This window comes from Periplaneta americana, chromosome 6 (assembly GCF_040183065.1).
Source record: "Periplaneta americana isolate PAMFEO1 chromosome 6, P.americana_PAMFEO1_priV1, whole genome shotgun sequence".
NCBI classification, from domain to species: Eukaryota; Metazoa; Arthropoda; class Insecta; order Blattodea; family Blattidae; genus Periplaneta; species Periplaneta americana.
In genome coordinates, this window is record NC_091122.1 from 144,803,557 (window position 1) to 144,830,854 (window position 27,298).

At 35.3% G+C, this 27,298-nt stretch overlaps 1 protein-coding gene across 1 annotated transcript; it reads right to left on the reverse strand.

Moving 5' to 3' along the window:
• Positions 1-315: 315 nt before the first annotated feature.
• Positions 316-27,298, reverse strand: LOC138702292 (pickpocket protein 28-like). Its single transcript, XM_069829876.1, has 10 exons — positions 26,911-27,298; positions 21,359-21,562; positions 13,845-13,986; positions 13,035-13,162; positions 10,369-10,486; positions 8,741-9,017; positions 7,176-7,229; positions 6,121-6,235; positions 1,940-2,037; positions 316-578 (listed from the first exon to the last, which is right to left on the reverse strand). Exons 1-10 carry the CDS (start codon positions 27,261-27,263, stop codon positions 400-402), a joined length of 1,668 nt encoding a protein of 555 aa, XP_069685977.1. The 5' UTR covers positions 27,264-27,298; the 3' UTR covers positions 316-399.

Below are 27,298 nucleotides of genomic sequence, written 5' to 3' on the forward strand. Positions count from 1 at the left end.
TTTGAAGAAATCTTAAGTTATATTTTTAAACCTCATTTCTAATATAAACTTTCATTAATGACTTCATGCTTAAAGTCAAATTTCTGACATTTTATTTAGTTCTTATTAATATTTCAGCCCATATATATACGTATGTATGAAGGCCTATATATATATATATATATATATATATATATATATATATATATACTGTATATATTGCTGCAAATATCTTCACAAAAATGTGCGAGAAATGCTGTTGACAAACAAAACAGAAAGTCAAAATCCATCTTTGTCATGTTAATGGTGTTGAACTCGTGAAATGTTAAAGTCTTCACAATTTATTGCTCGTATAATCGCATTTGCTTCACACTCATCCAAGTATCAGGGCAGAGTTTCAATTTACAGAGATATGGATAACTACATCTTCATTCTGTTGAACAAGACGTTCTGTCTTCCCTTGGGATTCTGAGCCTTCTTCTTCTCTACGTGGATCCGGTACAGATAAACGTACAGGCGCAACGTGAGGAAGTAGAAGATCTCGATGATGCTGAGGACGCTGCAGCCCAAGAACAGACCGCCTGTCCCCCCCACAGACACTGAAGACACACCAATATGACAACTGGTGAAAGTCACCACAACTAATCCGAGAAGTGTAATAGAATTATCCTCAGTTAATTATATTCTAAATGTTAGCTAGAGGCGGGTTAGGGACGACCCTTCAGCACGTCGGCTTCATAGTGGCTTATTGTGCACCCCGAATTATGGGATGAATGAGAATGTGGTGTACCAGCCCACCGGCCGCATGGGACCTCTCATCCGCTCACCCAATGGGCCTCATACAATCCCAGCCTTAAATTCATACCGTCAAGGTGACCAAGCAGCACAGGATCCATTTCGACAGCCCTTCTAAGGTGTCGAAGCGCCCTCGTAAGTGCTCATAAGGAATGAATCCTGGCAGAGATATTGCGAAAGGCTTGGAACTCAGAGACTGTTTCGGAGAGGACGCCCCTCCTGCAAGCGGACCTGAAGATGCCAATGGAATGAAATGATGAAGATGAATGATATGATATGAAGAGTTCGCGGGAAAAACGAAGAATGTCACAGTTTTCTTAAGGTTGATGTCATTATCTAATTCAATGGATCACTGTGAAATTTAATTTGTTCTTATGAAAAATGGTAAAAAGGAGAATTATCACGACGAATACAGTAATCCTTTCCTTTATTTTCTATAGAAAGAGCACTACATCTTGCAGTTATAGATTCAATTAGATCATTATGTAATCCTTAACAGAAATGTGACATTCATCGTTTTTCCCGCGAACTCTTCATATGAAATCTAAATTTCTTTCTACAAGGAAGAGGAAGGGAAATGAACCGTGGCAATGAAAATTCCAACCCGACATTTGTCTAACTGTGGATTTATTTATTTATTTTTATTTTTTAATTATTTTGCTAGGTTATTTTACGACGCTTTATCAACAGCTTAGGTTATTTAGCGTCTGAATGAGATGAAAGTGATAATGATGGTGAAATGAGTCCGGGGTCCAGCACGAAAGTTACCCAGGATTTGCTCATATTGGGTTGAGGGAAAACTCCGGAAAAAAAACCTCAACCAGGTAACTTGCCCCGACCGGGGATCGAACCCGGACTACCTGGTTTCGCGGCCAGACGTGCTAGCCGTTACTCCACAGGTGTGGACCTAACTGTGGAAAACACGGAAAAACCACGTCAGGTTGGTCGGTCCAGGGATTTGAACCGCGGACCTCCGAATGCGAGTCCCATGAGGAACGCATGAGCGACCTCGCTTGGTTTTCCCCGACTGTAAAGGGCGATTTCGGCTACAGACTCGAGGTCCTAATTTTTATATTTTTGCAGTTAATACATGTGCAAATAAATATAACATTTAAATTTATGTAACAATTCATTTTAGTGTAGGATACACTGTATATCTGCTCACCCCAAAGATCTGTAAGTCCAAAGATAACGTCTCTCTTGACCCTCATCTTGGGATATTCTATCATGCGCCATTGTACCGACAACCCTGAGGTTTCGAGTCTGTGAATAAAATACAAGCTTCAGTAGAGTATTATCCAATTAAAACATAAGTTATATTTAATAACCATATTTTTAATTACCGGTACCGAAGAATTTCGGTAAATATCAAGGCAATAGTATTTTAAAAGTTTACTTGCATGCAAATAGGAAGGTGGTCCAGAAAGTAAGGGCTGGTCTAACTATTAAACAGAAACAAAAAATAAAAGAAGTGGTTATTATATCCACGATTTTCCTACAACCATTGTTAATTTCTTTATTTATATTTAATCGCCATGACAATTGAAACAGCTGTAATAGCACTGTACTGTAGTGGCAAAAAAACCGGACCGACCCTTGTAGCTGAGTTCAGAGCCTTGTTCACTTCAGAGCACGATAGACTGGTAACTAAGACTATCATGGTTCGAATCCTGCCTGGAAAGGAAACTTCTTTTTTTTCCTTATTCAAATTTATTCCCAATACTTTTCGATTGCAGCGATATTTTACTACGTAATTAATATTCATATTCTTTATTCATATTCTTCATTTGCCTGAAGGTACAAGAATACAAGAGGCCTCGTCAATGTGATAATATAAAAAGCAATGTGTCAATATTTAAAATATTAAAAGAGTAAAAAATAATAAAATTTAACTAAAATACTACATCATTTTCAAAAAATTCATTCATATTATAAAAGGGATTATTTTATAGCCATCTCTTAATCTGAAATTTAAATTGTGTTTCAAATCACTAGAAATGTCCACGTATATTCGTTAGAGAATGTTTACGAAAGATTAAGTGAATCATGTCTTTATATTTGTTGGTATCTTGTTATATACTTTTATTGCAGTAATTACATAGCTTGATTGTGTTTTTTGCAACCTGACATGTGGTACATTTAATTGATTATTATTTCTTGCTTCATAGCGATGCAGATCTACTATACTTGTATAATTAGTAATATTCTTGTTTGCATACATTAAAAGTTCAAAAATATATAGATTGTAGACTGTCATAACCTTTTCATTTTTGAAAAGAGATCTACATGATAGTCTGGGTGGTGACATTGTTATAATACGAACTGCCTTTTTCTGCAGTAACAGATTGTTTGGAAGGTCAGAACTATTTCCATATAAAAGTAATCCATATCTAATAACACTTTCAAATAGTGCATAGTAAACTTGTTTTAAATAATGTTTGGGAATCTTGTACATGATACTTCTCAAGAGATAAATTACTCTAGAAATTCTTTTACATACATAACTGACATGACTATTCCACTTTAGTTTAGGATCCAAATACATACCCAGCATCTTTACAGATTCATTTATCACATTATTTTGGGTTTGTTTCAAACTTAGAGTTAACACATGAGTTTTTTCATCATTAACAATAAATCCATTAATTGAAAATCAGTTTCTTATTTCAGCAAATACAGCTTGCTTCATAAAATCTAACTCAGCAGTATTATTATGTGTGATAAAAGTTGTATCGTCAGCATACATTATAGTTTTAGCCGACACATTGTATGGCAAGTCATTTATCATAATAAGAAACAAGAATGGACCAAGAATAGAGCCCTGAGGAACTTATTATTCCCAGAACATGAAGTTTACAGCTTATTTTCTAATGGCTTTCGAAATGGGCTACGTCAGCAGTCGAAACTACAACAGTTTCAATAGATTACTCGCTATCTTGTGAATGCGGGCGTGGCATGCGCAGTGGCTCATTTCGGGGATTTATTATTCCGTCGGTCCGGTTTTTTTTGCCACTACTGTACGCAAGGCAGATGGGCCGCAGCGGGCTATACCACCGGTACAGCCCGTAATTTTCGCACCTATTATCTAAATCCAGCCTGTAAAATGTGCGTTATGCAATGTGAGCACGTGCAAGAGGACGGTACCTGAATTTAACAGACTGCAGTAGAACCTCGATTTTCCGTCACCCTATTAACCGATTGATGGATTGTCCGACTGACTTTCTCTCTCGCTCTTTTTTTTTCTTGATGTAGAAAAATATGAAGTACTGTAGCCTATGTACATTATGTTAGTACGAAAATTTTTCTACACAGTGTTTTCTTTACAAACCTTTACCCTTATACAGTATGGTCTACTCTTAAAGGGGCCTTACTATCTAACTTCTATGCAAAATGTTTTCTGCAGGTGTCAAAAGAAAACCTGTTGTGCTACGAAAAAAAAGTACAAGTAATTGAATGGTTTGGAAAAAGGAAAACTGTGGTTCATCTCTCATCAGAATACGCAATAGGAATTACAACTGTGCACGATTTAATGAAAAACAAATATAAAGTGTATGAAGTATGTAAATCTATAACAAGAGACCTGTAGCCCTACTATTCCTAGGCTATCTTTTCACAGACAGCCGTCATAAGGAGTTTTGTCGTTGAAAATCAGACTTAAATTAGTGAACGTCTGATCTATTATCTAGCATGTTAAAACAGAAGACCGCAGAGGAAATTACGAAACTGTATTAATCTATGCACTTAATTTGTGAAAACCTTATATGGTACGGATTATCCGATTTTTTCGATTAACCGTTCACTCCAGCCACTTCATTACTACGGATAATAGAGGTTCTACTGTATGTTTTTGTTTCGATTGTCCGAAAGTCACGGCACTAACGTCATAACTGACAGAGTTCTCAATACCATTGTTCATTTTCAACCAATATTCACAACGAAAGGTAATCACACAAACTCAAAGTGTGATACTCGGCTTTGGAATTGTTCACTTTATCAGGTTGCGCATGTGCGAAACTATTAGAAGTCTTGACCGTCGATAATATCTGACCAGCCCTTACTTTCTAATGTACAGGGACATCATTTTATTTTTACTAACATTTCTGATATTAACCTGGCTATACCTTTGGATTAACTTACCCCCTTCCACGACTGAAGTTCGATGATACTGGCGTAAAATGCAAACAAATCACTTTACTAGGTATAGGAGGGAAGAAAAGTAGTTCATCCATTTACGTAAACTAGGAAATATCGCGATTTTGAGTTTTATAATTGTCATTAGGTTTTTGCTTAATCAAAACACAGTACAGTATTAACAATGAGTGTTTTTACTCACGAATTGAGTTATCCATTCGGACGTATTCATTATGCAGTGTAGCCTATATTATACTGTTTACAACACATTAACGTACAATATAAAAATGGTGGTCGTTCATTTCGATACAGGCTTCAGTTCCTTTGTGCATATTATCGCACTATAAACTATTGTACCTAATTCAAAATATCAGTTTTGTCCTTCGTACGAGTAACTCATGTTGAAATAATTCTTTACCTACTCTATAAAAGAGTACGTATCTTACGTACTGTAAATTCAATCTTCACTTCTGCCCGATCCGAAAAGATAAAATTACTCAGACATGCTATCTACTGTCCGTTCAAGTGGTTTTGTCGCAGGGTCGTAGAAAGGGGGAAAATCACGTGACAGTTAATTATTTGACGACGCCCTTTTATTTAAGTTATATTAAACAGTTGTATAATATTATGTAGACGTCCAATTCCTAACAGAAATTAATGTTTTCAGAAAAGAGCTAAGACTGCCCAGCTACTAGTCTTTACAGAGGAGCGAGTAGAAGCGGGTGGCGGGATGCGACGTAGGCAAACGGACGACAGTACCTGTGCGAAAATATGATTCAATATTGAAAGCTCTTTCGTCACTGGAAAACGCGAACATATTTCTGGAACGTACTATGCTCACTATCTCAGTACTGTTTATTATGACCGTAAGGCAACTCTGACTGCATACGCGGCCTTGGTTCTGTGTGGAGAACGGTTGGAAGTTTACTAGTAGAGGGGGTGGGAGTGAAGTACACTTAAAAACTCAGGTACAATAAAAATTGAAGTAAAAATAAAATGATGTCCCTGTACCTGTAATGCTAGTAAATAATGGTAACAGGATTTTTCCTGTCTCAATCTATTAGACAGCGAAGAAACTTATAATAATTATCAGAACATTTCCGTTTTTTATAAAACGTGTTTGTTTAAAAATATGTATTCTGCATAAGGTTTATATTTATTCTGCATCCTTTAAGTTGACGTTGGAGAAAGGAAGAGGTTAGGTTATCAACTTACGGAGATTTGAAGTCTCTCAACTGATCTACATAATACGTCACATCGTTACACATGGAAACGCAGTTGCATTCAATCTTCTTGTTTGTCTTTGGATTTATCAAAGTTTTATACATCTCTGGAATGAGAAAATATTAACATAATGAGAGCAGTCGCTCAAACTCGCTTTTAATTTGAAAAATAACTTTCAAATTTTGTCTGTACTTTCAATGGCATAGGATGCTAATCAATTTTTGTTACTATTCTTCATATGCTAATATATAGGAAGTAAGGTTTCCAAAATGAAAAATGTATAAGGTTCTCAAAAGTAAGGCATATTGTAATTAAATTGAACAAAGAGATTTCGAACAAAATGCTCAGATACGTCAAACCTTGTGTGCAGTTATGAATATTTTTATGGAAACGAAAAATATTTTTGAGACTACTGTTGTTCACTTATGACGTCATCTAAACATTTTATAATAATATCCTATAGTTTTGATATTATCTGAAATAGCATATTTTAATACAATATTTCGTTTTACACTGAAACATTATTATGTTTACTGAAGACACATTTTGTTAGTAATAAATCTCCAAGTAGCAAATTACATTTAACGACGCTGTACCAACTACTAGGTTATTTAGCGTCGATGAGATTGGTGATAGCGAGATGGTATCTGGCGAGATGAGGCCGAGGCTTCACCATAGATTACCTAGCATTCAACTTTCGGTTGGGGAAAACCTCGGAAAAAACCCAAACAAATAATCAGCCCAAGCGGGGATCGAACCCGCACCCGAGCGCAATTTCAGACCGGCAGGCAAGTGCCTTAACCGACTGAGCCACGCCAGTGGCCAATATATATATATATATATATATATATTTTTTTTTTTTTTTTTTTTTCCCGTAAGTCTTACCTTATGCGCAAGCTTTTCACATTCACACACACAATTTTTCATTTGAGCATTTTTGCGACAGTTATTTATTTTCTAGCTTAAACCCTGATCTACAATAATCCTTTAGCATAAAACGAGTAAAATATAAATTTACTACTCATGTACCCTTAAGCGTATTTTACCTGCTTTTTGTCCCAAGCAATGCATTCCATTTACGTCACAAACTTTAACATTATCTGTAATAAGAAAGTGTAATTTATTAGTCACAAAGTAAATAGTTTTATTGCCATTTTAGAAATAATGAACTACGAACTACCGACCCGTGGCAGGCGAAATAATTTTACTTAAAAATCAATACTTTATCTCCACCCATAATATTTTATAATTTTTCAACCCAAAAAAAAAATCATTACTACGCCAAATTCAAATTTTAGTTTTTATTAGGTACGTTGAAGACGTTGACCTAAATATTATGTCGCTCGAACTCCCTCATTGCACAGCATAAATTGAAGACTGAAGGAGGAAAACAAAGGGCGACCCAACCTAAGCCGATATTTTAGTTTTTGCTAGTTAAAATCAAGACGACAGAAAGTGAAAATTTAGATCTTTTGGTCACAGTGCATTCTAAGCCAATATAATTATCTGTATAACATTGAAGTATATAAATAAAGCAACTTAAATAGATGGCAGGTGATTCGTAGAATCCCTATAATTGCTTGGAACTTTGAAGTGGTGGTGGTTAAGTGATTGTGTAGGTTTTGATGTCTGTAGGTTATAATGTGTAAGTAAATTAAAGACCGTTATGCATGTTGCATTATTAAGAGTTATTTTATTTGTATCTTTTATGCTATGTTGCGGGTCTGCTGGTAGGGTATTATAGAAGTAGTAACAGTTTTTTTTTTTTGAATAAAAGCCTACTTATACGTTCTACGTTGAGAGTTCTTGCTGGAAAAAAGGACCGATTATTTTATTTTATTTTATTTTATGTTTTTACTTTACGGATGATGTCAAATAACATTAAAAACAAGTTTATTTGTCTATTTCTTGTTAAATCAATACATTATAGCAATAGACCTAAACATACAGTGCGTATACTAAGTGGCTCCGCAGAAGTAGCAAGCAGAACGCGGAGACTCGAGGAGTTGTGTTGGTATCGTGTAGGTAGTCAATGACCTTGGCCGTATTGAATGGTTAAGGATGGGAGGGAGCGAGAGAGGAGATGTAATATTCCTACGTGTTCAAACCAAGCGCTACACAGTACCAACTTTACATCGCTGCCTGGTCGAATACAGCCGCTTGCTTCACTGCGGAGCCAGTTAGTATACGCACTGTAGTTATCAATACATTATTTTCAAATTGTCTTAGTTCTCAAGAAAGATTTCATTTAAGAATATGTGTGCTTAGGGTACTTCTGGAAAAGGGCAGTACGTACTTTATAGACTGGAGCAGGGAAAGCATATGATGAAGGAAATTACGAAATTCTACAAAAACTCGCAATTATTCCCCACAGAATTAATAAACGGAAGCAACATTTCGTACATGTTACAACAATGAATCAATAGAAATTATATTTACAAATGTTGGACTAGTATCAGTGAAGAAAAAGGAAGATAGGGAGTCCTCTGAAAGTATGATGATAATGGTAAAAGAGGCAAAAACTGAGCGATTCTTATGGAGACTAAATGCTCAACAGTTACCGTGGGAACAGTCTTATAATTCCCCCTTGAAACAATTTAGTAGAACTCACCAACTCTGCGGTAAAAGTATGGAATACAGCCACATTCCTTCTGGGCAAGCCTCATGCGACATTCCGCCTTGCACAAGTTGATAGTGTAGATGGGACTGATCTTGAGGAAGTTCTCCTCGGGAAAACGGCACTTCCTCTGGGTGACACTCAGTTCCTTCGCTTCCGGGGTCGTGATGGTGGCCATTGCAAGCAAGTCCAAACTCGTCAAACTTCCATCCCCGACAAAATATCCAAAATCAGACATGTCCATCACGTCAAGAGGACTATGAAAGTAGAACTGCAATATATGAGATACATGCCACTCAGTATCAATATTATATTGAAATACAGTAGAGTATCGATTATCCTAAACAATTGAGAACGGGGAATATTCGGATAACCGATTTTTCGGAAAACCGATCATTTACGAAAACAAGTTGTACTGGTGTCATAAGAGCAGTATGAAACAAAGAAACACTGATATTAAACACAAAACTGTACATACAGTATATATTTTGTATCACACGTCTTACAAATAACACAGAGAACTAACTAGCCTAGTCTGACAAGTTCAAAATTGTCATTAAAGTAGGCCTACAGTTTACGAAAAGAAGTCCAATTTTTTTCTTCAGAGCTGAGACTCGTCTTTTTCTGCCTCTAAATCTCGCAAACAACACTAGCGAAACTTTTACATGGCGCGTGCAAATTTGAATTTGCCGACTTGAACGCTTTCGGTTAACCGATGTTTCGGTTGATCGGTATTCGGATAATCGATGCTCTACTGTAATGTGTTATTATTATTGTTATTATTATTATTTATTGTTGTTACAATTATTATTATTATTATTATTATTATTATTATTATTATTATTATTATTATTACTACTACTACTTTGTGTTGCACTATTGTATTGAATTTTACCTAAATTATACTGCGGTCCGTCCCAGGAATCTGTAGAGAAACTTAGCGCAAATGGGAGCGGAGTCTATCTGTGCCGGAGTGTATTGCGGGCAGCATCAGCTCGAGGCCGCTAAGGGGTAAGATACTCGTGGTAGTGTGTTCAGATAGAAATGATCCCCTTCCTGCAAGCGATTGGTACTCTCCAAATTTCACGAGAGGATCCCTGCGACGGGAACATGATTCTTGCGGGGTAAGAAGAGGGAGTAAGCCAGTAACTCACCGTTCTTAAGGTGCAGGTGGATGGGAGTGGTGTCATTGGCCGACTGGGACAAACAAGGCTCAGTCAATGGCCGGCCGGTTCGGTGTCGGGATAGGTTATAAGAGTGGGGGAAAACCGGCATTTCTTGCTCGGATGTTCTCGTGAAATGCGGACTGTAGCTTCGTTCAACCAATGCTTCTGCCCAGAGCGGTCATTAGTCCTAGCCCTCCTCCATACCACTTGCGGAGAGATCTTATTTCGTATTTCTACTCTACAGATTCCCGGGACGGATCATGATACTGTATTTTATACGAATAAAAGATTATGAAACGAATTAATCTGAATTTGCATTGTTTTTTTTATGGAGAAAGTTGCTTTGATATGCGAGTGTTTTGGATTAAGGGCACGTTTTCGAAACGTGTTATGCTCGTAATCCAAGGATTTATTGTATCTAGTTCTTTGTGTGCCACGTGTTGAATGAAAACTCACGCTTATGTTAGTTTCCTCCACATTGTTGAAGCTTGCAGTAACAGATTTCATAACAGGGTGGACTAGAAGCGTCAGATGTGCTCCTTGCCATACTGTCCAATTGTTTTTCATCCAGTACCTAGAAACGAGACATTTATATCACCTTTGCATTACTACATTAAAAGTCGTTTCATCACGTACAATTTTAAAGATAAAGAAGTGGTTTTCCTGCATATATAGAGCAGTTAGTAGCGTTCGGGGCCGTCGGAGCAAGACTCCTTGCTGTGAGAGTTCAGGTGTAATCACGAAGTGAAATAGACACAGAGAGGCGCTGTGTCACGGAAGTCCATTTGATTTAGTGTTTATTAGTGAGTTGGTGTTTTACTCAGTTTTGTGCTAAAATTGTCATCATCAAGTCCCAGATTCTTAGGTTCGAACCTTCTGCATTGTGTTACTATCTCATTACTCTCCAAATTATGGTTCCCAAACATTTATCAGTGGTTCCCCGCTTTTATCAATGGTTCCCAAACTTTTATCAGTGGTTCCCAAACTTTTATGAGTGGTTCCCCGCTTTTATCAGTGGTTCCCAAACTTTTATCACTGGTTCCCAACTTTTATCAGTGGTTCCCAACTTTTATCAGTGGTTCCCAAACTTTTATCAATAGGCCTAGTTCCTAACTTTTATCAGTGGTTCCCAAACTTATCGAAAGCGTGACCCACTTTTGAGCGACACTTCTGTATGCGACTCCCACAACAATGACGTCACGCTGCAGCGAAATAGGAACAAAACAGCTGGAAGGTTCGTTGGCTATCATGGCGGCTGTACAAGTTGTTGTCTGTGTTACGCTAGCAAGATTTTGCGAAATTTCCATACTGTCATCTCGTTCAAAGAAAAGAGAGCATAAACAATTCATTTCTTGAACCGGTAGCAATAACTGGTCCGTTGACATGTTCGCTCATAGGCCATTAACATATTTTTTTACGTTATGCTCATTACAAACAATACAGCAGAAGATACCGCCATGACACAACAGTGCACGATGTCATTCGTCTGCTAACTCCCGCTCTATACAAGAACCAATCAGATTCACTGATGGCGCCTGATGGAGACTGCCACCACCTCTGCAAGCTGATGGAACCGGTGCGACACCGGTGAAGCATCAGTGACGTCATCGTTGAAATTCGGAACACCGTGATGCCATCAGATTGCTCTATACGCTCGGAATACGCTCTATAAACCTACATGTTACTAATTACGTCGGGGGAATTTTTTTGGTCCACGGTAAAATACTAATTGTTACTGCATTCGTATTGCATTTTTGATCCAGGAGATATACTGATAAAAGTTGGGAACCAGTGATAAAAGTTTGGGAACCACTGATAAAAGTTTGGGAACCACTGATAAAAGCGGGGAACCACTCATAAAAGTTTGGGAACCATTGATAAAAGCGGGGAACCACTCATAAAAGTTTGGGAACCACTGATAAAAGTTTGGGAACCATTGATAAAAGTTTGGGAACCATTGATAAAAGCGGGGAACCACTGATAAATGTTTGGGAACCATAATTTGGAGAGTAATGAGATAGTAACACAATACAGAAGGTTCGAACCTAAGAATCTGGGACTTGATGATGACAATTTTAGCACAAAACCTTGGAGCAACAGTAACAAATATAAATGACACTCGGGAGGAAATTAAACGCAGAATAAATATGGGAAATGCGTGTTATTATTCGGTTGAGAAGCTCTTATCATCCAGTCTGCTGTCCAAAAATCTGAAAGTTAGAATTTATAAAACAGTTATATTACCGGTTCTTCTGTATGGTTGTGAAACTTGGACTCTCACTCTGAGAGAGGAACATAGGTTAAGGATGTTTGAGAATAAGGTGCTTAGGAAAATATTTGGGGCTAAGCGGGATGAAGCTACAGGAGAATGGAGAAAGTTACACAACACAGAACTGCACGCATTGTATTCTTCACCTAACATAATTAGGAACTTAAAATCCAGATGTTTGAGATGGGCAGGGCATGTAGCACGTATGGGCGAATCCAGAAATGCATATACAGTGTTAGTTGGGAGGCCGGAGGGAAAAAGACCTTTAGGGAGGCCGAGACTTAGATGGGAGGATAATATTAAAATGGATTTGAGGGAGGTGGGGTGTGATGATAGAGACTGGATTAATCTTGCACAGGATAGGGACCGATGGCGTGCTTATGTGAGGGCGGCAATGAACCTTCGGGTTCCTTAAAAGCCATTTGTAAGTAAGATATACTCGTCTTTTATTCACAAATTTATAGTACAATTTTTTGGTCCAGGAAAATACTCGTCTTTAATACAACAAAGGCAAAAGTATAGCCTCTCAGACGCACTTTAACCTATACGTTGAAGTTCGTATGGTGAAAGAAAACAAAGTATTACGCATGCGGCTAAACATATCGTCTATTTTCATTAGACGAATGACTACTTCATCGACATTTTAAGTTATATCTATGTTGAAGTTCTGGTAAGTCCACGTGAAACTTGTGGATTTCGAATATATCAGGGAAATGTTTTCTCAGAGTACGAGCATTTCCGCTTCTGCTGCAACTGTCGCTCATGAGGCCCGGTTTTTAACATTGGCACTGATGAGTGTATTCCGACACATCTTAAAAGTAAATTAAGAAGAGTGAAAGAGTTACTTGCTTACATTGGCTCATTGTAAATCGCTGCCTTGTTATTGTAAGTGTAACAGAGGCCCCTTTCTGTTACAGTCTCCACTAGAAGGACGTTTTGCGATTCTGTGTTGAAATGCTGGAATTTCGGCTTCTTCCGAACCTACATAAATATAAAAAAGAGCCGGTTTAATGTCAGAATATAGAGAAGTCCAAAAAAAGTATAAGTTACAGAGTTTTAGGGAAATAATTAAAATACTTTAAGTAATAGTGAACATTGAAAAGAATAAAACATTTCTTTTGCATTTTGACATCATTATCTCGTGATGTTTTCTAATTACTAGACAAATCATTAGAAAGAGTTGCAGAGAAATTCTCACTTATTTCACTATACTCCTTTTCACGCGACTTAGTTCATGCAGGAATCAGATATCTTAACATAAATCAAGTTCTAATATAGTTTCGGTCATCGATGGGCATGTTCAGTTTTGAAGAAACTCCTCATCTGAGCATTTCTTTGACGCTAAAAAAGATCTGATTGTTTATTAAGTTTGATATCTGCACAAAGTATACAAGGTTTATTTACATTATTAGCAAAATCATTTATGAACAAAATCGGTCTTAAAACTGATCTCTGGGGAACTCCAAATTGTAACAAATGTTTCTGACAGGATTACCATGATTGACTATAGTTATCTTTTGCAGATACATCTGTGAAAATTAGTTCTTCTGAAAATTCAGAAAAATATATACACTGATTTAAATTTCTGATATGACATACACAAAAATGTCTTAACATTGTGTCTTGGATCATAAAAGTCATAAAGTAAAAAGGAGTCGCATACCGCATATAACAGCTCCAAATAGTCCTCGCTTTTGATCGGGTTATTTGAGACGTCTTTAAACTCTAAAAAATTATCGTACGTTGCATTCGCCAAGTTTCGAACGAACTCCTTCAGACTCTCTTTGTCTTGCACATTCTTCAGGCTGAAATGAAGTAACCATAAGAAAGAATCGATAATTTATTCTAAACAAGTGTAAAATATTATTACAAGGTTTATACAGGGATATCATTTTATTTTTACTTCAATTTTATTGTACTTGGGTTTTTGAATGTACTTCACTCCCATCCCTTCTACTAATGAAGTTCAACCGTCCTTCACACAGATCCAAGACCGCATATACAGTCATAGTAGCCTTACGGTCACAGTAAACAGTACGTTCCAAAAATATGTTCGCGTTTTCCAGTGACGAAAGAGCTTTCAATATTGAATCATTTTCGGACAGGTACTGTCGTCCATTTGCCTACGTCGCAGCTTTTATTCGCCAGCTAGTGGCTGGGCTGTCTTAGCCCTTTTCTGAGAACATTAATTTCTGTTAGGAATTGGACGTCTACGTAATACTATACAACTATTTAAAATAATTTAAATGAAAGGGCATCGTATGTAATTAACTGTCACGTGATTTCCCCCCTTTCTACGACCCTACGACGAAACCCCTTGGACGGACAGTCTGTCTGAGTAATTTTATCTTTTCGGATCGGGCAGAAGTGAAGATTGAATTTACAGTACGTAAGGTACTCTTTTATAAGGTAGGTACAGAATTATTTCAACATGAGTTACTAGTACGAAGGACGAAACTGGTACTTGAAATTAGGTACAATAGTCTATAGTGTGATAATATGCACAAAAGAACTGAAGACTGTATCGAAATAAACGTCCACCATTTTAAAAAATGTGTTTAAATATCCATATTATGATTATTTTTAAATTTAACTTCATTCTCTGTATTGTACGCTAATGTGCTGTAGAAAATATAATATACACTGCATAATGAATAAGTCCGCATGGACAGCTCAGTTCGTGAGTAAAAACACTCATTGTTAATACTGTACTGTATTTTGATTAAACAAGAACCTAATGAAAATGATCAAACTCAAAAGCGCAACATTTCCTAGTTTACGTAAACGGATGAACTACTTTTCTTCCCTCCTATACCTAGTAAAGTGATTTGTTTGTATATTACGCCAGTATCATCGAACTCCAGTCGTGGAAGGGGCAGCAAACGGCGTTGATCCAGAGGTATAGGCAAGTTAATATTAAAAATGTTAGTAAAAATAAAATGATGTCCCTGTACAAGATAAAATAGGGTAAGTTTAACGCTGGGGTTAATGTGACATCAGATCTAAAAGACTGTTTTAGATTGATGTAGAATAGTGTTATCAGTGGCGAAATATATTACATACTTCCTTCTACAATTTTGCAAGTTCCTTTATATTGAAAAATTGATATAAAAACTTTTTTTTTTGCATTTTTTAAACATTTTTATTTAGACAGAGTTCAAAATTCGTCTCTGGAATCTACTCTGTAGATACTGAAAAAATAAGTTATAAAATCAGTTTCCTTACCTTATTTGATAGTATTTAGATTAGGTAAAATAAAATGTACTGAATATGGGAAATTAAATGCAACAGTCTAAGCATATCCGCGAATATGGTTCACTTTTACAATTTTGAGGGAAGTGTGACCTAAAGACCTCGAGGAGATGTGATCCCTTTACAGGTAAAAGTGACAATTAATTGTAAAATAAAAAGAACAAACATTAATCAGTCTATTAAGTTTTCCGTCTAACAGAGTAAAGGCCGGTCCAAAATAAATCGGGAACGGAAACGACAACGAGAACGAGAACGGAAAAATTGTTAAAATAAATGTATTTAAATGTAAACATTCTCAATTAACGAAAAGCTTGCCAGAGCTCGGGAGCAGGAACAGAGAGTTGGCTAAGTTTCAACTTTGCCGTTCTCGTTTCCGATCACAGCCTACTAGATTTATCCTGTTGTCATCAAAAAGCTATTTGGTCGTCATATATTTTGTAGCAAGAAGGCCGTGACATAATTTCTTGTCCATTCGTTGCTTGTAACTAATCCAGAAAGTCAGTATAATCACTTTCAATATGTATACTATGTTTATATGTGACCAGACTACCACGTGAATTAAATTCTTAAATATTCCGTGCCTTAAATTTCGAAGTTGTTTAATCTGTGTTGTGTTGGCTGACTTGTACTCATGAGAAAATGCCATTGGTCAAGTATACACAAATAACCAACGAGTTAGAAAGAGTCTTCTCTTTCTAACTCGTTGCAAATAACATCAGAATGCATATTATCGACTTTACATATCGTTATTGACATACATATCGATATACACAGCCATTTCCATTCTCGATTTATTGTGAATCAAAAATTTCCATGTTCACGTTCTTCGCTTCCCGTTCTCGCTCTGGTTCCCGTTCCCGGTTTATTGTGAACCAGCCTTAAGTTTTTACAGTTTCCATTGTTCAAATTGTTTCACTTTTTTATGGGTGTAATTTTTAGGTTAGCCTATGTACTGTAATAAATTATAGCGTAATGTTGTTCTAATTAGTGCACCATTAATCTTGTTACCACTTATTACTGCTGAACTTTTAAATGTATATGTAGTGCGATCACTTTACATCACTTCCATTGCTTGTGATAAAAAAACTAAAAACTTCTGGGAACGCCTGTCATTTAAAACCAGTGTTCGAATCTGAAAGTTAGAATTTATAAAACAATTATATTACCGGTTGTTCTTTATGGTTGTGAAACTTGGACTCTCACGTTGAGAGAGGAACATAGGTTATGGATGTTTGAGAATAAGGTTCTCAGGAAAATATTTGGGGCTAAGAGGGATGAAGTTACAGGAGAATGGAGAAAGTTACACAATACAGAACTGCACGCATTGTATTCTTCACCTGACATAATTAGGAACATTAAATCCAGACGTTTGAGATAGGCAGGACATGTAGCACGTATGGGCGAATCCAGAAATGCATATAGAGTGTTAGTTGGGAGGCCGGAGGGAAAAAGACCTTTAGGGAGGCCGAGACGTAGATGGGAAGATAATATTAAAATGGATTTGAGGAAAGTGGGATATGATGATAGAGAATGGATTAATTTTGCTCAGGATAGGGACCAATGGCAGGCTTTTGCGAGGGCGGCAATGAACCTCCGGGTTCCTTAAAAGCCAGTAAGTAAGTAAGTTCGAATTGAAGGAGGGGGAAAGTCGAGGAATTTCCTCACTTCTGTATTTTCTTCCTCAACTTCTGCATTCCTGTATTTAAGCTTATTCTTAACCGGGAAAAGAAAATTTCCCTATCTAAATATATGTTTTAACATTATTAAAATTATACCGGCCTGAACAGCAATACTGTTCATGAAATTGCATTTCCAAAAAGTTACTTTTATTTTCTCCTCTAGAGTGACTTTCTTTGCTGCAGTGAGTTTATTTTGAATATAATTTGTAAATCATCTGGATTTCAACACTGAAAAGGTTATCCTTTAATATAAAAGTAGTAAACCATTTCAGATTGTATCATTATTTTATAACTATACCACAAGTCTACTATAGCACGGTCTAGTATATACTGTATAGTGATGAAGCTCAATACGTAGTAAATTTGCATCCATAGGTAGTTGCTAACCACTAGGATCGCTAATATCGCCTCATTACAGACAATGCGAAATAGTACCGGCACAGTCTATTGTTCCTAGCACCCTCACAACTCAAGCTTCGTGACTGTATACACTAGACCAGGATGTCGAACAGCGCTCTCGAGCTGTGAACTGTAGCAGCCCTCATTCCTTCATTACCGTGCAACGGTTGAACACAGGTAGCAGACAGACCAGGCGAATGATAGTAAACAAAAGCGGAATGCGGCGGCTGGCACTTAGATAATTTTATACATCTTACTAATTTATTAAGAGCTCATTTTATATTTGCACTCGATAAACTCTGATGAACAAAGAATGTAGGCCTACATGAGGATGCATGATGATGATGATGATGATGACAATAATAATAATAATAATAATAATAATAATAATAATAATAATATTAATGCGCACGCAAAGTAGCCTCAAACTACCCATACCAACACATAAGACATCATTGTATTCATCATCATACACAATCTCGCTATCGCGCTTGTGGGAATACCCTATCCAGTGAAATCAGAAACTGTCAGAATTTAAGAGTGATCAAAAAGGAACTCATTTAGAATTTTCTTACTGTGTAGAGTGAAATGCAGTAAACTGAGTATTCTAACTTATTGCAAATGTTTCGTAATTGCCACTGTTTTGTTCCGCTTTACATTTGCACAGTCAGCTACTTGCTTCTGGATATTTAATCATTTTTCTTAATCACTAATCTACTGCAATTGCTACTGTTACTACTAATATATTAGGTATACAATTTACTTTATTACTACCTTTTGTGCTCATTGTGATCTTATCTTCCTACTAGCATATACAGAGACATCATTTTATTTTTACTAACATTTTTAATATTAACCTGTCTATACCTTTAGAGAACCGGAAACACCGCTTGCTACCCCCTCCAAGACTGGAGTTCGATGATACTGGCGTAAAACACAAATCACTCTACAAGGTATAGGAAGGAAGAAAAGTAGTTCATCCATTTACGTAAACTAGGAAATATCGCGATTTTGAGTTCGATAATTTTCATTAGGTTTTTCTTTAATCAAAGTACAGTACTGTATTAAGAATAAGTGTTTTTAGTCACGAAGTGAGTTATCCATGCGAACGTATTCATTATGCAGTGTATACTGTCTACAGCACATTAGCGTACAATATAGAGAAAGAAGTTAAATTGAAAAATAATCATAATATGAATATTTAAACACAATTTTGAAAATGGTGGCCGTTCATTTCGATACAGGCTTCAGTTCTTTTGTGCATATTATCGCACTATAGACTATTGCATCTAATTCCAATTGCCAGTTTCGTCCTTCGTACTAGTAACTCATGTTGAAATAATTCTATACCTACTCTACGTACTGTTAATTCAATCTTCACTTCTGCCCGACCCAAAAATATATAATTACTCAGACATGCTATCTACTGTCCGTCCAAGTGGTTATGTCGCAGGATTATAGAAAGGGAGGAAATCACGTGACAGTTAATTACTTAACGAGGCCCTTTTATTTAAGTTAAATTAAACAGCTGTATAATATTACGTAAACTTCCAATTCCTAAGAGAAATTAATGTTTTCAGAAAAGAGCTAAGACAGCCCAGCTTTTACAGAGGGGCGAGCAGAAGCAGGTGGGGGAAATCGGGATGCGACGTAGGCAAACGGACAGTACCTGTGCGAAAATATGATTCAATATTGAACGCTCTTTCGTCACTGGAAAACGCGAACATATTTCTGGAACGTACTATACTCAGTAACTCAGTACCGCTTACTATCTGCGGTCTTGGTTCTGTGTGGAGTTGGAACTTCCTTAGTAGAAGGGGTGGGAGTGAAGTACATTCAAAAACTCAGGTACAATAAAAATTGAAGTAAAAATAAAATGATGTCCCTGTATATAAATACTTATTTATCCATTCACTATAGAAACGTCGTTCCATATCCATACCAGTCGCCAGAGTTGATGCACACAATGCATACAGAGCATTGCTATAGCGAGGAGAGACTGACCTCACTGACTGACTGTCGTTCCAGCTCGGGTAGGAAACACTACTAATCGTTTCACAGCTGGAGAGCGCTGTTCGACATCCCTGCACTAGACTGTGACTATATGTTGTTATTTTTATAATCGTTTGTTGCCGTTGTTGTTTTCATAAAACGATTTTGACTGCCTCTGTGGGTTTGGTAATCAGCATGCTGACTTCCAGACCTGGGAGTCCCAGGTTCGATTCTCGGACTCGGCTCTCGGAGAATTTTCCTTGAACAAGAAAAGTTCCCTGGGTGTCTAAAATCTGGAAATTTGTATGATTGCGAGTGTACCGGGTTATTCGAGGTACTAGAGAGTTAACAATGAATTTAAAACATATAAGTAATATAATAATACATTTTTGTAATTCATTTGTGAATTATGTACAACCTATTAAGACATAAATTACCATGGTCCCAGAAATTCAAAATACCATGTCAGGTGCCACAGTAATTAAAATGAAAGTTAATAATAATAATAATAATAATAATAATAATAATAATAATAATACTTACTTACTTACTTACTCACTTACTGGCTGGAAACCCGGAGGTTCATTGCCGCCCTCACATAAGCCCGTCATTGGTCCCTATCCTGAGCAAGATTAATCCAGTCTCTATCATCATATCCCACCTCCCTCAAATCCATTTTAATATTATCTTCCCATCTACGTCTCGGCCTCTCCAAAGGTCTTTTTCCTTCCGGCCTCCCAACTAACACTCTATATGCATTTCTGGATTCGCCCATACGTGCTACATGTCCTGCCCATCTCAAACGTCTGGATTTAATGTTTCTAATTATGTCAGGTGAAGAATGCAATGCGTGCAATTCTGTGTTGTGTAACTTGCTCCATTCTCCTGTAACTTCATCCCTCTTAGCCTCAAATATTTTCCTACGAACCTTACTCTCAAACACCCTTAACCTATGTTCCTCTCCCAAAGTGAGAGTCCAAGTTTCACAACCATAAAGAACAACCGATAATATAACTGTTTTATAAATTTTAACTTTCAGATTTTTTGACAGCAGACTGGATGATAAAAGCTTCTCAACCGAATGATAACACGCATTTCCCATATTTATTCTGTGTTTAATTTCCTCCCGAGTATCATTTATATTTCCCCATAATACAACAAGTAATCTCCTATTTGTGTTATGCCGGTTCCCATCTAACCTAACCTCCTGTACTCCCACAAAGTCTATTTTATATCTAGCTAGTTCTTTTGCTACTAATGTTACCCCTCCTGTTCTATATAGACTTATAACATTCCAAGTACCAAATCTCAAAACCTTATTCCTTTGAATAATAATAATAATAATAATAATAATAATAATAATAATAATAATAATAATAATAATAATAATAATAATAAATCAAGCTAAGGCGCTTGCCTGCAGATCCGGAGTTGCGCTCGGACGCGAGTTTAATTCCCGCTCGCTTGGGCTGATTAAAGATTTGGTTTTTTCCGAGGTTTTCCCAACCTGACAAGTGTCAGGTAATCTATGGCGAATCCTCGGCCTCATCTCGTCAAATATCATCTCGCTATCACCAATCCCATCGACGCTAAATGACATTGTAGTTGATACAGCGACGTTAAATAACCAAGTAAAAAAATGTAATAATAAAATAGTAATAATAATAATACATAACTTTATAACAAACTTTAAAACCAAATATATTATAGTTGAAAAAAAAAATAACATTTAAAAAATTTGTATGTGAAGGAGACATTCCCCCCTCCCCCTCCTACATTTTTATCAATTCGAACATTGCTTAAAACAATTAGATTATGTCGTAAAATGTATATTAATTATGATAAGATTATTCACTTTTCTGTGATGTACTTTTCTAGCTCAGTATCGTCCACTCTCTCATGGGGGCACATGGTTCCCGCAGGGTACAAAGTGTACCAGTCCATGTTGTTCACCTCGACGGATATGGCTGTGGGACTCTCGTCATAATGCTGCTTGATGCTAAGACTCAACCACACTGCACCACACAAGGCTAAGATCACAAACACCAGCCACATGGAGCTGCAAAGATACATTTTGATACGTTTTTATATTATTCTACAGAAAACAACCAATACACACCATACAATATTGAAACTGAAAGGGACGCTGTTAAACGTTCGGTCTCATTAAAAAATAATAAACTGATTTTACGCGTTTCGCTAAAAGAATACGGTAAGCTAATTTTACGCGTCTCACTAAAAACAAATATAAGCTAATTTTACGCGTCTCACTAAAAACAAATAATAACCTAATTTTACGCGTCTCACTATAAACAAATAATAAGCTTATTTTACGCGTCTCACTAAAAACAAATATAAGCTAATTTTACGCGTCTCACTAAAAACAAATAATAACCTAATTTTACGCGTCTCACTATAAACAAATAATAAGCTTATATTACGCGTCTCACTAAAAATAAATATAAGATAATTTTACGCGTCTCACTAAAAACAAATAATAACCTAATTTTACGCGTCTCACTATAAACAAATAATAAGCTTATATTACACGTCTCACTAAAAATAAATATAAGCTAATTTTACGCGTCTCACTAAAAACAAATAATAACCTACTTTTACGCGTCTCACTAAAAACAAATATAAGCTAATTTTACGCGTCTCACTAAAAACAAATAATAACCTAATTTTACGCGTCTCACTATAAACAAATAATAAGCTCATTTTACGCGTCTCACTAAAAACAAATATAAGCTAATTTTACGCGTCTCACTAAAAACAAATAATAACCTAATTTTACGCGTCTCACTATAAAAAATAATAAGCTTATATTACGCGTCTCACTAAAAACAAATATAAGCTAATTTTACGCGTCTCACTATAAACAAATAATAAGCTTATATTACGCGTCTCACTAAAAACAAATATAAGCTAATTTTACGCGTCTCACTAAAAACAAATAATAACCTAATTTTACGCGTCTCACTATAAACAAATAATAAGCTTATTTTACGCGTCTCACTAAAAACAAATATAAGCTAATTTTACGCGTCTCACTATAAACAAATAATCACCTAACTTTACGCGTCTCACTATAAACAAATAATCAGCTTATTTTACGCGTCTCACTAAAAACAAATATAAGCTAATTTTACGCGTCTCACTAAAAACAAATAATAACCTAATTTTACGCGTCTCACTATAAACAAATAATAAGCTTATTTTACGCGTCTCACTAAAAACAAATATAAGCTAATTTTACGCGTCTCACTAAAAACAAATAATAACCTAATTTTACGCGTCTCACTATAAACAAATAATAAGCTTATTTTACGCGTCTCATTAAAAACAAATATAAGCTAATTTTACGCGTCTCACTAAAAACAAATAATAACCTAATTTTACGCGTCTCACTATGAACAAATAATAAGCTTATATTACGCGTCTCACTAAAAACAAATATAAGCTAATTTTACGCGTCTCACTATAAACAAATAATAAACTCATTTTACGCGTCTCACTACAAACAAATAATAAGCTAATTTTACGCCTGTCACTATAATCAGATAACCTAATTTTACGCGTCTCACAAAATATAAATAATAAGCTAATTTTACGCGTCTCACTATAAACAAATAATAACCTAATTTTACGCGTCTCAATAAAAACAAACAATAAGCTAATTTTACGCGTCTCACTAAAAACAAATAAGCTAATTTTACGCATCTCACTAAAAACAAATAATAAGCTAATTTTACGCATCTCACTAAAAACATAATAGCAATCTAATTTTACCGGTCTCATTAAAAGTAAATAGGTTAATTTTACGCGTCTCACGAAACGTAAATAATAAGCTAATTTTACGCGTCTCACTACAAACAAATAATAACCTAATTTTACGCGTCTCACTAAAAAAAAAATAATAAGCTAATTTTACGCGTCCCACTAAAAACAAATAATAACCTAATTTTACGAGTCTCACTAAAAACAAATAATAAGCTAATTTTACGCGTCTCACTAAAAACAAATAATAAGCCAATTTTACGCATCTCACTGAAAACAAATAATAAGATAATTTTACGCATCTCACTAAAAACATAAGAGCATCTAATTTTACCGGTCTCATTAAAAGTAAATAGGTTAATTTTACGCGTCTCACTAAAAATAAATAATAAGCTAATTTTACGCGTCTCACTATAAACAAATAATAACCTAATTTTACGCGTCTCACTAAAAACAAATAATAAGCTAATTTTACGCGTCTCATTATAATAAAAATAAGCTAATTTTACGCGTCTCACTAAAAACAAGTAATAACCTAATTTTACACGTCTCACTAAAAACAAATAATAGTAAGCTAATTTTACGCGTCTTACTAAAAACAAATAATAAGCTAATTTTACGCATCTCATTAAAAACATAATAACAATATAATTTTACCGGTCTCATTAAAAGTAAATAGGTTAATTTTACGCGTCTCACGAAAAATAAATAGTAAGCTAATTTTATGCGTCTCACTAAAAACAAATAATAAGATAATTTTACGCGTCTCACTAAAAACAAATAATAACCTAATTTTACGCGTCTCACTATAAACAAATAATAAGCTAATTTTACGCGTCTCACTATAAACAAATAATAAGCTAATTTTACCGGTCTCACTAAAAACAAATAATAAGCTAATTTTACGCGTCTCACTATAAACAAATAATAAGCTAATTATACGCGTCTCACTATAAACAAATAATAAGCTCATTTTACGCGTCTCACTATAAACAAATAATAAGCTAATTTTACGCGTCTCACTATAAACAAATAATAAGCTCATTTTACACGTCTCACTATAAACAAATAATAAGCTAATTTTACGCGTCTAACTATAAACAAATAATAAGCTAATTTTACGCGTCTCACTATAAACAAATAATAAGCTAATTTTACGCGTCTCACTATAAACAAATTATAAGCTAATTTTACGCGTCTCACTATAAACAAATAATAAGCTAATTTTACCCGTCTCACTAAAAACAAATAATAAGCTAATTTTACGCGTCTCACTATAAACAAATAATAAGCTAATTTTACGCGTCTCACTATAAACAAATAATAAGCTCATTTTACGCGTCTCACTACAAACAAATAATAAGCTAATTTTACGCGTCTCACTATAAACAAATAATAAGCTCATTTTACGCGTCTCACTATAAACAAATAATAAGCTAATTTTACGCGTCTCACTATAATCAAATAATAAGCTAATTTTACGCGTCTCACTATAAACAAATAATAAGCTCATTTTACGCGTCTCACTATAAACAAATAATAAGCTAATTTTACGCGTCTCACTATAAACAAATAATAAGCTAATTTTACGCGTCTCACTATAATCAAATAATAAGCTAATTTTACGCGTCTCACTATAATCAAATAATAAGCTAATTTTACGCTTCTCACTATAACCAAATAATAAGCTAATTTTTACGCGTCTCACTATAAACAAATAATAAGCTAATTTTACGCGTCTCACTATAAACAAATAATAAGCTAATTTTACGCGTCTCACTATAAACAAATAATAAGCTAATTTTACGCGTCTCACTATAATCAAATAATAAACTTATTTTACGCTTCTCACTATAACCAAATAATAAGCTAATTTTACGCGTCTCACTAAAAACAAATAATATGCTAATTTTACGCTTCTCAATATAAACAAATAATCAGCTAATTTTACGCGTCTCACTAAAATATTATGCCAATTTTACGCGTCGCACTAAAAACATAAAAACAAGCTAATTTTACCGGTCTCATTAAAAGTAAATAGGTTAATCTTACCCGTCTCACTAAAAGTAAATAAGTTAATTTTACGCGTCTCATTAAAAATAAATAATAAGCTAATTTTACGTGACTCACTATAATTTAAGCAAATAATGATAAGTTAACTTTACGCATAGATATCGATAAAAATACGATAAGTTACTTTTACGAGTCTCACTATAAACAAATAAAATGCTAATTTTACGCGTCTCACTAAAAACAGAATAATTAGCTAATTTTACCCAACTTACTATAAGCGAATAAGCTCATTTTACACGTCTCACTAAAAATAATACGGTAAACTAATTTTACGCGTCTCACTAACAATAAATAAGCTAATTTTACGCGTCTCACTAAAAATAAATAAACTAATTTTACGCGTCTCATTAAAAACAAATAATAAGCTAAATTTACGCGTCTCACTATAAAAAAATAATAACCTAATTTTATGCGTCTCACTTTAAACAAATAATAAGCTAATTTTACGCGTATAACTAAAAGTAAATAAGTTAATTTTACGCGTCTCACTAAAAACAAATAATAAGCTAATTTACGCGTCTCACTATAAACAAACAATAAGCTAATTTTACGCGTCTCACTATAAAAAAATAATAAGCTAATTTTACGCGTCTCACTAAAAACAAATAGTAAGCTAATTTTACGCGTCTCACTATAAACAAATAATAAGCTAATTTTACGCGTATCAATAAAAATAATGTGCTAATTTTACGCGTCTCACTAAAAACATAATAACAAACAAATTTTACCGGTGTCACTAAAGGTAAATAGTTAAATTTACACGTCTCGCTAAAAGAAATAATAAGCTAATTTTACGCGACTCACTATAATTCAAGCAAATAATAATAAGTTAATTTTACGCATAGATATCGATAAAAAAATACGGTAATTTAATTTCACGCGTCTCATTATAAACAAATAAAACGCTAATTTTACGCGTTTCACTAAAAACAGAATAATAAGCTAATTTTACCCAGCTCACTATAACCAAATAAGCTAATTTTACGCGTCTCACTATAAACAAATAATACGCTAATTTTACGCGTCTCACTAAAAACAGAATAATAAGCTAATTTTACTCAACTCACTATAAATAAATGAGTTAATTTTACGCGTCTCACTAAAAACACATCAGCGAATTTTACACGTCTCACTAAAAAGAAAATAATAAGCTTGTAGGCGTTTCACTATAGGGAAGTAAGTTAATTTTACGCGTCTCACTAAAAATAATAGACTAAAGTAAGCTAATTTTATGCGTCCTGCTAAAACAAATAAGCTAACTTTACCCGTCTCGCTGAAAAGAAATAAAACGGTAAGTTAATTTTACGCGTTTCACTAATAATAATAATAATAAAAAATTGGAAATAATAGAAAAAACAAATGACCTTGGGAAAGAACTCAGGAATTACGGCGTAAAGACTGCTGTAACAAAGATCTTTTTGGAGTTATTTGCACTCAGAAAAGCGAATTGCGAAAATGTATGACACTGAGAATTCGTTTTTGTAAGCCTACGAAGAAATATGGAAACCGGTTTCTCTTACACAGCATCAGTATTATGATAAAGTAAAACCTTACCGCTCCGCTTTGGTTCTGTCCGGTGCCGCCACGTGATTTAAACCGTGTATGCTGCACTCCATCAAGCAAGCCGTGATATAGTCTTTTGCTATTTGAGAAGCCGTCATATTCTTATAATCCTTGATGGGTTGAGGGCTTCCATTGCTCTGAGACGAGGCGCTATCGAGGACCGCAGTGTTGGCTATGGCTGGGGAAATACCGGCAATCGGTGAGTTTTGGTGGACTAAAGGTTTTTCGTCATGGACTGAGCCTCCAAACATGAGGCGATCATGCAAGATCTGTATCCGGCGGACCATCTGCTCGGACCGGTTGATCCTTGGCCCGATAGTCTGCAGGTTGGGTGCATACATCATAGTTTCGTCTTCAAGACCCGGGCGATAGTTAACTT

Coding starts and splice junctions, on each gene's coding strand:
- LOC138702292 (XM_069829876.1), bottom strand. CDS start 27,263: ATGATGTATGCACCCAACCTGCAGACTATCGGGCCAAGGATCAACCGG. Junction 6,236..7,175: donor TTGCTTGGGACAAAAAGCAG/GTAAAATACGCT, acceptor TTCTCATTCCAG/AGATGTATAAAACTTTGATA. Junction 2,038..6,120: donor TTGAGAGACTTCAAATCTCC/GTAAGTTGATAA, acceptor TTTTATTCACAG/ACTCGAAACCTCAGGGTTGT.